We start from the raw sequence: 13,185 nt of genomic DNA on the forward strand, positions 1-13,185 counted from the left end.
GTGGCTACAAAGGTTTTCAGTACCACCCCTTCACATTCTCTTGTTGGATTATTTTTAGAAATTAAAGATTGTCCCAAACTTGAGGAATTCTGGGATGTCATCACGAAGCCCCTTGACCGTAAGCTCTACTTCCAGCTAAGAGTGGGAAGCTTACCGGTAAGGGCATTCTCTAATAGATGGACTAGTGGGGGCAAGGTGGCTTGTCCGGCTTGCTCAGATCTTCCCGAAACCATTGGCCATCTTTTGTTTGAGTGCCCAATGTATGCGGTGCCCCGTCGAAAGTGGTTACGACCGATGTGTAGGCTATTGGGAACAAGGAGAGGATTGGTTGCAGTTAGAATTATTTGCACCAGCCCTAATATGTTTGTGTATATAGCGGTGGCGAAATTTCTAGGCTGGGCATGGACGATTAGAGCCCGATTGCTGAAAGCATAATACATTAGTTAACCTTGTAGGCCAAGTATTGTTGTTAACTATCGTGGAATAATATTTCCCATATTTGTATTGGCAATGGAATGATTTTATTTATGTATTTTATGAATTTTCATTATCTGGATTTTAATCTGGTTTTATGTATTGAATTTTATACAAGTACTTTTATATGTATCGTATATGCTTTTATGACAATCGTCAAAAAAAGCTTGCTTGACTTGCTAATTAGGAGGCATTCCTTTGAAAGAGTGCCTCGGAGTCAGCCGCAGCAGCGCGGACTCCAAGACACTCCGCTCTATGGGGGCTGGGCGTTTCACAACAAAGCCCCATTAACAAGTAAATGGTATTTTAAAGACCTGCGAAGTACTCTGTGCGGCTGTGTGTGTGCCCGGGAAGCTGGGGCGTGGTGACAGATGGGAAGTGTCTGAATGTCAGCTTTGTGTGCGATGGATGCGATGACTGTGGAGACCTCAGCGATGAGCCCCACCACTATGGTAATTCGAGTGCCTATGTTAAGTGAACTAACAGAGCATATTTCAAGTAGTGAGAATATTCCAGCTGTAATTTACTGCCCGACTACTTCCTTGGTGTATGTGCAAATAAGACCCAGGCATTGAAATTGGTATATGTGTATACTAAACATACAAGCAGATGCCATTAATGATTTAGAATGAATTGGATTACACCCGATTTGTCTCTGGTGATAAAAATAAATAGATTGGGTTCTTTAAACACCACCGCAAAGTTAGTGCAAGAATGCAAAACTCTTAACGTTATGCAAGAGAAGGTGAATGGACATTGTCGTGTCCCAACCCACACATACACGTGGACACAGACTTCTTATTAACGAGCTCTTTATTAACACTTCTAGCTCGGTCCCCGTCCCTACTCTAACTGCCCTTTCCTATCCTGACCCCACCTCTTCCCCTCAGCCCACCTAGCTCCGCCCACCCCAACTACTAGACAGTCAACTCTATAACATCTCCCCCCTTCTTAATAAACAGCAACAAAGTGGAATTTAATCCATTTCTACAATCAGTCTCTTTGGAGGTTGTATCTGGCGTCGGGGTCGAGCCGGTGTGGACACAGAGTTCTCGACCACGGGTTCTGGCTCCATGGAAGGTGCAGAGTCAGGTGTAGCAGTCTCTAAGTTGCCATGGTTCTCCAGCACGGGAGTAGTGGGTGTGCAGTCATGTTTTTCTGGCGGGCACTTCTTAAAGTGGGATGCGTTTCGGGTGACACGCCTGTTCTCTGATTCCGCGGTCACCATTGTGCCTTTCTGCTGCACAATTGTAAGAGGCTCGTCTTTGAAGCGACTGTCAGTTTTCTGGCGCTGTTCTTGTTTAACAATGACTCTATCGCCCTCCTTGAGGGAAGGGGATCGGGCCCTCCTTTTGAGATCAGCATGGACCTTCATCTTCTCCTTGTGGTGCCGGTCTGTTGCAGCCATATCGTTGATCTGGCGGTCTGAGAGGGATTTCTTCAGGGCCCCCTCCCAGGTTGGGATCCGAGTTCTCGGTGTCCTCCCAAGCATGAGAGTGGCAGGGCAGACACCCGTCGTGGAGTGAGGAGTGGTTCGATAGGCACAGAGGACTTCATTCAGTGCTGCTTGTAGGTCCTTTTTCTCGACGGTGGCCCGTTGGAAGGTTTTCTTGATGGTGGACATGAAACGTTCGACAGTCCCATTGGCTTGTGGCCAGAGCGGGGTGACCTTGCGGTGTTGGAAGTCCATCTGTTTCGCGAAGTCACTAAATTCATGCCCGTTGAACGGGGGTCCATTGTCTGTTTTGATGGTCCTGGGAACACCCCAGGTTGCGAAAACCTCTTCAAGTACTTTGAGAGTAAAGGTGGCGTTGGTGGAGGAGATGAACTGAGCCACTGGAAATCGGGAATATTCATCTACGATGACGATCACATACTTCCCTGACTGCAAAGGCCCGTAGAAGTCCATTGCAACTTCTTGCCATACGCCGTCTGGTAGTGGGGTCATCTGGAGCGGTGCTGGCGGCGCGCTGGGGCCGGTTAGTTGACAGGGATGGCAGTCCTTCAGATTGTTCTCGACTAGTTGGTCTAGAGCTGGGAACCAGACGCGCTCTCTAAGCGCTCTCTTGGTGGAGACGACCCCCCGATGACCTTCATGTGCTAGATCGACTACGCCTTGTCTGAGGGTGGCCGGGATGACTATCCGGTGGTCCCTTAGAAGGAGGCCATCTTCGGTTATCGAGAGTTCATCAGAGACGTGATAGAAGGCTTGGAGTTCACTTTTAACTTCTGGACTTTCGTCGTCATCATGCGGATGATGTCTCCATCTATTGGATAGTGTGCGTTCCATCACGATCTGCAGAACGGCGTATTTGTTGGTCGCTTCACGGATGGTGTCCATTGGTATGGCTGGAGGGCGAGCATGGTTTGACACAAAGTGGATGTATTCCTCAGCTATGGATGAGGTTGGTACTGGAGAGCCCCGGGGGTGACGGGACATGTAGTCGGCAGGGTTGTCGCCCTTCCCCGGTTTGTGAATGATGGTAAAAGTGTACTCCTGCAGCCGGAGGCCCCACCGCTCTATCCTGGGGGGCATCTTGCTCTTCGGATTGCCGTAAATTGTCACGAGTGCCTGATGGTCAGTAATGAGCGTGAAGTGCTTCCCATAGATGAAGATGTGGAAATGCTCGCACGCCCACACGACCGCCAGGCTCTCCTTCTCAGGCTGGGAGTATTTTCTTTCCGGGTCAGTGAGGCTGCGGCTAGCATAGGCGATGATCCTCCGTTGGTCCGAGTCATCTTCATACTGGGCCAAGATCGCTCCCAGACCTACCGGACTGGCGTCCACCGTGATCTCTGTCTTTCATCTGGGGTTGAAGTAGGACAAGCAGTCAGACGATTCAACCGCCCGTTTGATGTCTCTGAAGGCACGCTCGCAGTCTGAGGTCCATTCGAAGGGCTGGTTGGATTTCGTGAGGAGCCTCAGCGGATGGCTTATCGTGGCATAGTCGCGGATGTAGCGAGCACAGTAGCTCGCCATCCCAAGGAAGGAGCGTAGATCGTTCACATCAGCAGGGCTTTTGGTGTTGTTGAGCACAGCCACTTTGTCTGGATCAGGTTTCATGCCGCTGGATGAGAAAATGTGTCCAAAGAATTTTAGTGTTGATTGATGAAACTCGCACTTGTCCTTATTGAGAGTCAGGTTCGCGTCCAGCAGAGCCTGGCAGACGCGGTCAAGGGCGATGTCGTGTTCTCGGAGGTCTGTGCCATACACCAGAATGTCATCGCTGTAGTTGAGTGAATTTGGGATATGGTGGATGATTAGTCGAATCGCCTCTTGGAAAATTTCAGCTGCTGAAGACACACCAAAGCTGAGACGCTTGTATCGGAAGAGGCCGAGGTGCGTGGCGAACGTGGTGATGGGGCGAGAGCTGTCATCTAGCTCGAGCTGGTGATAGCCCTTGTTGAGGTCTAGCTTGGAAAAGACCGTAGCTCCATTGAGTGCTGTAATCATATCGCTCAGGTGTGGGCCAGGGTGCCTTTCCCTTTCGATCGCCGTGTTCGGCAGGCGCATGTCTACACAGAGGCGGACATTGCCGGGAGTCCCCTTTTTTGGCACGATGACTACCGGGGACACCCAGGGAGTGGGTCCTTCGGTGCGTTCGATGATGTCGGCATCCAGAAGGTCTTGTAGCTCTTGAGCCACCGCAGGTTGTAGATGAAACGGCACTCGCCGTGGATGTTGAGCAATGGGCTTGATTCGCTCGTTGATGTGCAGGTGTACTGGCCGGCCTTTTAGTTTGCCTAGGCCCTTGAATAGAGCTGGGTACTTCACAGCGTAGTTGGAGCTGTCGTTTATGTTGAAAAGGATGTGGACGAGGCGTAAGCGCTCCGCAGTCGGAAGACTTAGCAGGCAGTCGGCATCAGGTCCCTTGATGACGTGAATGATGGCGGGGATGGTGATGCCGCCATGCGTGAGGGTGGTGTCGAACTTCCCCAGGCACGGGAGTGGTTTTCTCGACATCCATGTGTATACTCGAACAGGTGCAAAACGCAGTTGAGGCTTGGGAACCATGCGCTCGTGCTCGGCAACAGAGATGTAATTGAGAGATGCACCACTGTCCATGACAAATTTCGCTGCATGGTTGCCCACCATGATATCGAGCCGGGGATAACGTTTGAGCTGATCGTTGTCAGCGATGTTGACATACTCAGTGGTGTAGGACGACCGCCTGGATGAGGAGGATCTGGACTCTCTTGAGGGAGATCGGCGATCCCATCTGGACCGTCTGGACTCACGACTGGAGTGAGACGACGCTGGGGAGTGAGCAGGTTCATCCTGAACGGCTCTGGCATGGTGCCGCTTGTGTTCTGTCCTTGAGGACCTTTGCTGGCTGGTGCGCCGGTCAGTGCCGCCACGTTTTTCACGGTGGTAATCACTGCACATGGCCTCGAAATGATTGGATCGTCCGCATTTCCGGCAGCGTTGGCCCATGGCAGGGCATGAGTCGATGTGGGGGTAATCATACCCGCACCTGTAGCACCGTCTGGTGCGTTCTGGACGTCGGTCTCTCTTCTCTGAATCTCTCGTCCGGTGGTCGGTCCGGCGCCTGGGCGAGAACCTGGATCGGCGTGATCGGTCACGCGGGTTGCCTCGGTAGTCTTGACGCCCTTGTCGTCGGTCGGTGACACGGTTGGCGTGCTCACGGCTAGAGCTGGGCTTGACTTCAATATCCGCTGCATTCTCTTCGGCTTGATCATATATTCGCGAATTCTCTTCGATTTCTGCCAACTCTTGCGGCTTCCTTAGTAATCTTCGCCTTAGTGCATCTGAGTGACACCCTGAAATTATCTGGGACTTGATGGCCGCATCCGGCGAGAAGTTTGTAAAGTCGCAGTACTGGGACTGGCGCCGCAGTCGGTGTATGAAGGACGTTAGCGGCTCATCTTTGTCCTGGTGCTGTTGATGGAATTTGTGTCGCTCATAATCGACATTCCTTTTATGCAAGAAACGATTGTTCAGTATGTCTTTCACTTTGAGGTAGGTGTCACCGTCGTCGGTAGGGATCTCTCGCACTATCTTGCTGATTTCGCGCCCTCCGAGATTGCGAAGGGTTATTATCTTGTCCTTGTCTGTCTCAATTCTCGAGCCCTCAATATAGTCCTCGAAGTCCTCCAGCCATTCCTGCCATTTCAGGCCCATGCTGCTTCCGGTGGTGATGATCAAGGGCTCCGGCGCACGCAGATGCGTGCCTTTGACTTCCTTCTTCGGGGCAGGGTTTTGGACATTTTGCGCGGGAGGGTCGGACATTCTGGTAGTGGTATTTTCTGGCTCACACTTGACACTGGTCGCGATCACCAACGTTTACTTGCACTGTTATTCGTTGCCACTACCACTGCTTGTTCGTTTTACTTGTTGGCGCTTATCTGGGAGTGAGCGCGGGTTTATTAGGCCACAAAATGTCAATTTGGAGGTGCCAGTGCTTATTTTCGCCTTTCGCCTGACTCAAAGATGGCCGCCCTTCAATCAAGTAGGATTCGTCCCTTGGGCCGCCTGACCTCAAGATGGCCGCCTCCCTCTGAAGCCCACGAGGTTCCCTTTTCACTCTGGGCACACACTCTCGGCAGCGGAGGACTCACGGTTAAGCTGGGCATTTACTCGTGGCGTTGAGGTGAGTGTTGTTTGTCACAGGCCGGTTTCGCGCACCGCCTGTCGTCTGTCTGTCCTTGGCCGTCACTGGCCGATGGAGCGCTGGCTTCGCGCGCGTGTGGGGCTTCCTTTCGCCTCCTCTGGCCTCTCGGCGGTGCAGGCTCACCTGGGCAGTCTCGGGAGCATCTCCGGCTCCCGCCGGGAACAGCGCGCCGCAGGCTCTTCGGCACGCTCAGCGCGGTCGGCGTTCTGCCGCTTTTCTTGCCGCGTTTCAGGCGCTCCAATTCAGCGCTCGTTCGCTGGGCAGTCGTCTTCTCTCTCGACCCTCTTCAACTGGCGAGGGGAGGTCTGGCTACTCCTGGGGCTCGTCACCAGCGCCGCAGGGCTTTGTCGCAGCGGAGCTCACTCCACGCTGCAGGACGGGGTGTTCGCGAGTGGGGTTTCTTTTCATCCCACCCTCGTCGCCAGCTGTCGTGTCCCAACCCACACATACACGTGGACACAGACTTCTTATTAACGAGCTCTTTATTAACACTTCTAGCTCGGTCCCCGTCCCTACTCTAACTGCCCTTTCCTATCCTGACCCCACCTCTTCCCCTCAGCCCACCTAGCTCCGCCCACCCCAACTACTAGACAGTCAACTCTATAACAGACATGTCCTGGGGAGGCCATAAAATAGAGAAGCTGTATTGCTTGCCAGCACATTTGGAGGAGCTGAGAAATAACAAAATGCATTCAAGTGGACTTTTAATGAGAAAGAGTAATATATGAAAAATGCAATATAATTCAGTATGTTATAGGGCCTAATGTACGGATTTCCCAATTGCAAAAAGTGGCTGCAAATTGCATACCGTCTTTTTGCGAATGAAAACGAATTTTGTGAACCAACGAATATAGTAAGAGGAAGGAGGGCGACAGAGGGAGGAGGGCGACAGAGGGGGGAGGGCGACAGAGGGGGGAGGGCGACAGAGGGGGGAGGGCGACAGATGGAGGGAGACAGACAAGAGACAGACAGAGGTAGGGAGACAGACAAGAGACAGAGGGAGGGAGACAGAGAGAGAGAGGGGGGTGGGGGGGGAGACAGAGAGAGAGGGAGGGAGACAGAGTGAGTGAGACGGAGAGGTAGACAGAGAGAGAGAGGGAGACAGAGTGAGTGAGACAGAGGGAGACAGAATGAGGTAGGAAGACAGCGAGAGAGGGAGTGAGAGAGACAGACAGAGATAGAGACAGAGACAGGGACAGACAGAGACAAATAGGAAAGGGAGAGAGAGAAAGAGAGAGAGAGGGAGAGGGAGAGAGACAGAGTGAGACAGAGGGAGAGAGGGATGCATGTGCTTTTGATAAACTGCTGTCCCAAAATTTTGAAAAAACATGAAAGTACCTTGGTTAACGCTGCAGTAAGTCTACTGACGAATTCAACCTGGCTACGAAGAAGCCCAACTTCTTCCTTGGCTTCTCGAAGAGCAGTTTCTATTTCATCTTTGTCCGATGGTTCACTTCTACCTCCTGGAAAGCACACTTCACCCGGTGACGTTTTTAACTGCAATTAAAATGAAAACTGCAGTTTAACTTACAAATTCCAGAGAGTAAACACTAACAGACCTGCTTTTAAAATGCCACCCGTTTTCCCATGTGGTAGCTGACCGAATGAACATTCAGAAAAATAACCAATTGCTATATTCAAGACTAACAGCTATTTTAGATGAGCAAGTAGGTTTGGACATGCTAATTAGCAATATATCATGTCCGAGTTGGGTTAGTAACCCATACGTAACCGGGAAGGTGTACCCAAGGAACCCCCTACCCTTTGTGAATGTGGGCAAAAACTTTTTTTTAAGAGCAGGCAGTGGTCCCACGCAACACTGCCTGCTCTTAACCCCTTCGCTGCGGGGGTAATTTCCCCGCTGTGTCTGGGGGGCGCGCACAGCGCCCCCATGCTCATGACGAGCTCAGCCGTTTTCGTGGAACGTTCAGCAAAGCAGGGGAATTATCCCCGCGTGTGAGAGTTCCACGGCCCATGACGAGCTCAGCTCGTAATGAGCACAGGAGCACCGTGCCTCATGACGAGCTGAGCTCAACATGAGCATGCAAGGTGTTATAAAAACTTTTCTTTTTTTTTTTGTAAAGCATCCCATTTTCCTTTAAGGAAAACGGGCTACGTTACAAAAAAAAAAAAGATTGCTTAATTTAAAAGCAATCACAGACATGGTGGTCTGCTGACTCACCAGCGGGCCACCATTCCTGAGATTTTTGCGATTCCTAATGGGTAGCAAATTGCATACTACCTAATTAATATTCATGAGGTAGGTAATTTGCAACCAACTGGGAATCGAAGAATGTGTTCAACACACTTTGGCCCGCATGTATGAAAGTAGGATTTTGCAACTATCAAATAGCGATCTGTACCCAATCGATATTTGGTAATCGCAGAATGCAATGTAAGAAGGAATGGGTAAAATGTGTGCGATTCCTTAATATTACCTAATAGCGACTCGCTAACTAGCAAATCGCTATTAGGTATTATGACTCCATTTGTAGGTGTGAATGGTTTTGCATCCGCTAATTACCTAATTGGTAATCGCAAATTAGTGAAGTGAATGAAAAGCCAAGGGTTCCCAGGGGCCTAAGGCACCCCTGAAGCACCCACAAAATTTACATTGTGCACATGTAAAGTGCACACATGCTCTAGGGGCATGTGTGCGCAGCCTGGCACTTTGGAAAATGCATTTTTGCACATTTTTCGAAATTGCCACATGGTTACCCTCAACTTGAAGTTGATGGTAATTTGCGTTTCCTAAATGCACAGTTCACATTCAGGAAAGGCTTCTTACATGTGCATTAGGGAATCGCAAATTGCGATTCCATATTTGCTTTCACAATTTAGGTAATCACTACAAATTGCGATTACCTAAATTGATAATCCTCAAGCCTTTCATAAAGGAGGAATGGCCATTTTGCATTCACAAATGGCCGAATTTTGCAAGGTTTCGCAATTAGGGAATCGCAAAACGGTTTCTAAATACATCTTGCCCTTAATCTTTTGGCAGCAATACTATTGCCCAATTAGGATTGTCCTTTTCTCAATGCATTGAAGAGATTCAGAGGAGTCTTACTGTAGTAATTTACGGTTTGTAATAAAATATGAAAAAGAATCCCAGGGATTGGCAGTATTCCTGTAATTGATATTTACTTAATAGATAAGACATTTACTCAGTGACATAAGTGTGCTCAACAGGCATTATAGAGCAGTGGAGTGGGGTGTTGCATCCAAAAATATACCTCTGTAGAAGTATGACTTGGTTAAGGACATATTTGGATTATTAGATTTTTTTAAAATTTTCCATCTGAAACATTAATAGCTCAGTAGACATGTTACACCAGATCGCTATTAATCATTGGGCTTCATCAAGGCTTGTGTTAAGTCACTTGTCTCCGGTGAAGTACTGTGTATGAAGGTTGATTATGGGGATGGCCCTCTTGTCATTGAGTGTGTTACACAAACAAATGGCTTTGCTATTAGGTAAATGCCTGTAACAAGGACTCTTTCATGCCACAGAACAACATCAATTGTTCGTTCAGTGCATTTTTATGAAAATAATGCAAATATGCAATGTGTAATAAAACAAGACATTGATTTTCATGGTATTTCTACTGGATTACTAGCCAAGAAAATAAAAGTTACTTTCCTTTGGAAACTAACTTTCCCGGTGTATACCATCTATCTGCGAATCCCTCATCTTTGAATATCCCAGATACAAGACTGGCTCGGGAGTCTTCTGACATAGATCTAGGGAAGCGGCAGGAGCGGACTCTGTGTCGACGCCAAAAATCATGTAGTGATTACATCACTGTAGCAATAAAGTGCCCACCCCATCCAGCGAGAAAGTGTTTGCTTTTGAACCACCTTTCTTTCTTGTTGATCAACTACTCAAGAAACAGCTTGTCGTCAGACCTGATCTCACCTGGGTCTAGCCTATGCAATCTCATCTCTTCGTTGGTAGGGTGGGGCAGCAGATAGAAAGTCGGCAAGGTAACCGTTTGCCTAAGATGGAACAGAGACACCATCTTAAGTAGAAAAGCTGCCTTAATTCATAGTAAGATTTTATTTGGGAAGAAGCATGTGAAAGGGGGCCAAACAATTAAAACCTGCAGCCTAACGCGACAAGCTGATTTTACTGCATCAACAGAAAACAATCTTTAATGTTTGTAGACAACTGCCTGATATCTAGGGGCTCAAATGGAACACCAATTACAAATGAGAATACCAAATACAGGTCCCACTGAGGCATAACAGATGGGACTTGCAGAAACAAATTTGTCAAACCCTTCAAATATCTGGTAAGCACCTGCAACATGAATAAAGAAGGTTGGTCCGGGAGACATAAAAATGCCAACCAAGGTCGCAATATACCCCCTAATCATGTAAAGAGTTTAATCTTGTTTGGCCAAGGATAAAGCAAATTGGAGGATGTCAGCCAAAGTCACTTTCAAGGGGTCAATTTCCTGTTGTGCACCACCAGGCTATAAACTTATTCCATCTCCTGGAGCAGACCGACTTAGTTCAGGGGCAAAAGGAACCCGCCGACATCTCCAGTGGAAGTTGAAAGGAACTCAGATGGCTCCGCTCAATCGATATGCATGAAGGTGTAATCTTTGGAGATTGGTGGGAAGAACCTGGTTCACTGACAGGGAGTGGTCAGCTCTAAGTGGGAGATGAAGAGGAGCAGGAGGTCTGCATACCACATCCTTCTAGGCCAGTCTAGGACGCTGAGATTAGCTTGGGACCGGTCCTGGCGAATCATCCTCAAAAGTCGAAGAATCAAAAATGATGGGGAAAAAATGTACAATGAAGTGGAAATCTCCACTTCACCTAGTAAGTGTCCCCTAAGGCTGCCAGAAACTAAGTGTAGCTGTAAGTGGCAAAAAGGGTCACCATAGGCGTGCCCCTCAGTGTAAAGAGGCCCTTTATGAACCACCAGTGGATGGAGGTGCCACTCATGAACGACAACATTGAATAAAACAGCCATATGGTTGGCTACTAGCCACAGCTCTTGTTGGTATGCCCAAGTCCAGAGCCTCTCAACATAGAAGTTGGGACCCCACTGCTCTCTTTTTATTGAGGTATTACAGCGATGTTGTGTTGTCTGTCAAGATCTGAACAGACTGACTCTGAAGGTTTGGGAAGGCCTTCATGCCAGCCGGATCTCTCAACATAGAAGGTGGTACCCCACTGTTTCCTGTTTATTGAGGTACAACAGCACTGTTGTTCTGTCTGTCAAGATCTGAACACACAAACCATAAAGGGATGGGAAGACCTTCAGTGCCAGCCGGATCACAAGGAGTTCTAGCAGAATGATGTATAACCTTGCTCTTCTGGTACCATAAGCCTCTGACTTAGTTCCCTCAGATGAATGCCCCACCCGAAGGTGGATGCGTCCATCGCCACAGTGATCACAGCAAAATAGAGACATAGGGACCTCTCAAGACAAGTTCTCCTCTGTTCCCCACCAGCTCAAGTCTGCTGCAGTATTCCTGGAGATCTCAATTTGACTCTTACACATTTCCTTGATGCTGAAACAGCTGCCTGAAGATGTACAACTGCTGGACCCTAATCAGTCAGTGCAAGTTTTTGACCAGGAAGATATAAGTAGGAAACAGATTAAGCAGGTATAAGATGTTTCAGGACTGGAATCCAAGCTCCTGCTCATATGAGCAGAATCCTCTGTGAAGGAGGAAAAGCTCTGAGCAAAGTTGTATCCAGTACCGCCAGAGGGGTGAACGGGGGCGCTGAGAGGGCTCCAGGTGAGACTTTGGTACATGGATCAGAAACCCCAATTTGAAGAGCAGTGAAGCAGTCATATGCAGGTGGTGCGAGACTATCTGTAGCGAAACAGCTATGAGCAGCCAGTTGTTCAGGCATAGTAACACCGCAATCTCTGACCTGAGGTTGGCCGCGGCCAACGCCATCAGCGTGGTAAAGACTCAAGGTGCTGAAGTCTATCCAAAGAAAAGGACTGTGTATTGGTAATGAGTAGTACCCACTACACAACACAGGTACTTCCTGTGTGACCACAGGATTGGTATATGGAATCAATCATCATGCAGGTCAAGGGAGAACATCCAACATCAGTAAAACCTGAGAAAGGGGCAGTAACCTGAACCTCTCAGTGCACAGGTACCAGTTTAGGAGCCTGAGATTTAAGATTGGATGAAGTCCGCCGTCCTCCTTGGAAACTAGGAAGTAGAAAGAATAGCAACCCTGCTGAATTTTCTGCTGAGGCACCAACTCCCTGCAACCTTTTCCAGCAGGTTACCACCTCATGATGCAGGGTCCATAGATGGTCTGCTGAAGTAAAGGAGTGTTAAGGAGAGATGTTGGAGTCTGCAACTCGAAGGGGAGGATCTACCCCTTTTCTGCAATTTGTATAGACCACTGGTTCAAAGTAATTGCCTACTAGGCTAGTAGGAAAGGGGATACCCATCCTCCCACTGGCATCATGTGCTTTTTCACAGAGGAACAACTGTGGCTTTCCTGGTGGTGCAGGAGAAGAGGAAGAAGGTTGGACCAGACTGCTGCATCCCTTCCCCTGCATTGATGGACGAGAGGATGCCGCTATTGTTGAACATCTGGTGTAGATTGACTAGATTTGAACTGTGTGGTAAACTCAATAATAACTGGAAGCAGGTGAACTTGAGTATGTTGATATATTGAGCAGATAGGTCTCTACACAGCTGATCATCTGCTAGTCCTGTCACAGCGCTAAATATTGTACTATACTGCCATCTGGTGGAACTGTAAAAAAAACGCATCCAGGAGCTCGTTTAATCTAAAATATGTAATGTCACCTATTTGGTATAAATTGTGGAGGAATTGTCCATTGACAATAGTCATGTCACTCACAACTTTATTTCTACGAGTATTTTCTTTATGACGGTGTAGTGTACATGGCAATGAGGAATTAAACTGAGTACAGCAATAGTTTTTATTTGAATTAACTGATTGCCTTACTCTCAAGGACAGTGACTGCGATTTCAGAACTAGTGGAGTGCAATACTGGCAATTAGTTTTGAAATATTGACTGGAGTACATTACTGTGGAATATGATACCAAACAAGGACAG

The 13,185-nt window shown here is 48.4% G+C and overlaps 1 protein-coding gene across 3 annotated transcripts in view; it reads right to left on the minus strand.

The window, feature by feature from the left end:
• The window catches only part of NUDT7 (nudix hydrolase 7), a 115,334-nt gene that overhangs the window by 30,139 nt on the left and 72,010 nt on the right, over positions 1-13,185 (minus strand). For all 3 annotated transcript variants that reach the window (XM_086945102.1, XM_086945101.1, XM_086945103.1), the window contains exon 3: positions 7,446-7,604. In XM_086945102.1, coding sequence (XP_086801228.1) covers positions 7,446-7,604 — 159 coding nt within the window. The remainder of the gene's footprint in view (positions 1-7,445; positions 7,605-13,185) is intronic.

Source organism: Lissotriton vulgaris, chromosome 12 (genome assembly GCF_964263255.1).
Source record: "Lissotriton vulgaris chromosome 12, aLisVul1.2, whole genome shotgun sequence".
Classification (NCBI taxonomy): domain Eukaryota; kingdom Metazoa; phylum Chordata; class Amphibia; order Caudata; family Salamandridae; genus Lissotriton; species Lissotriton vulgaris.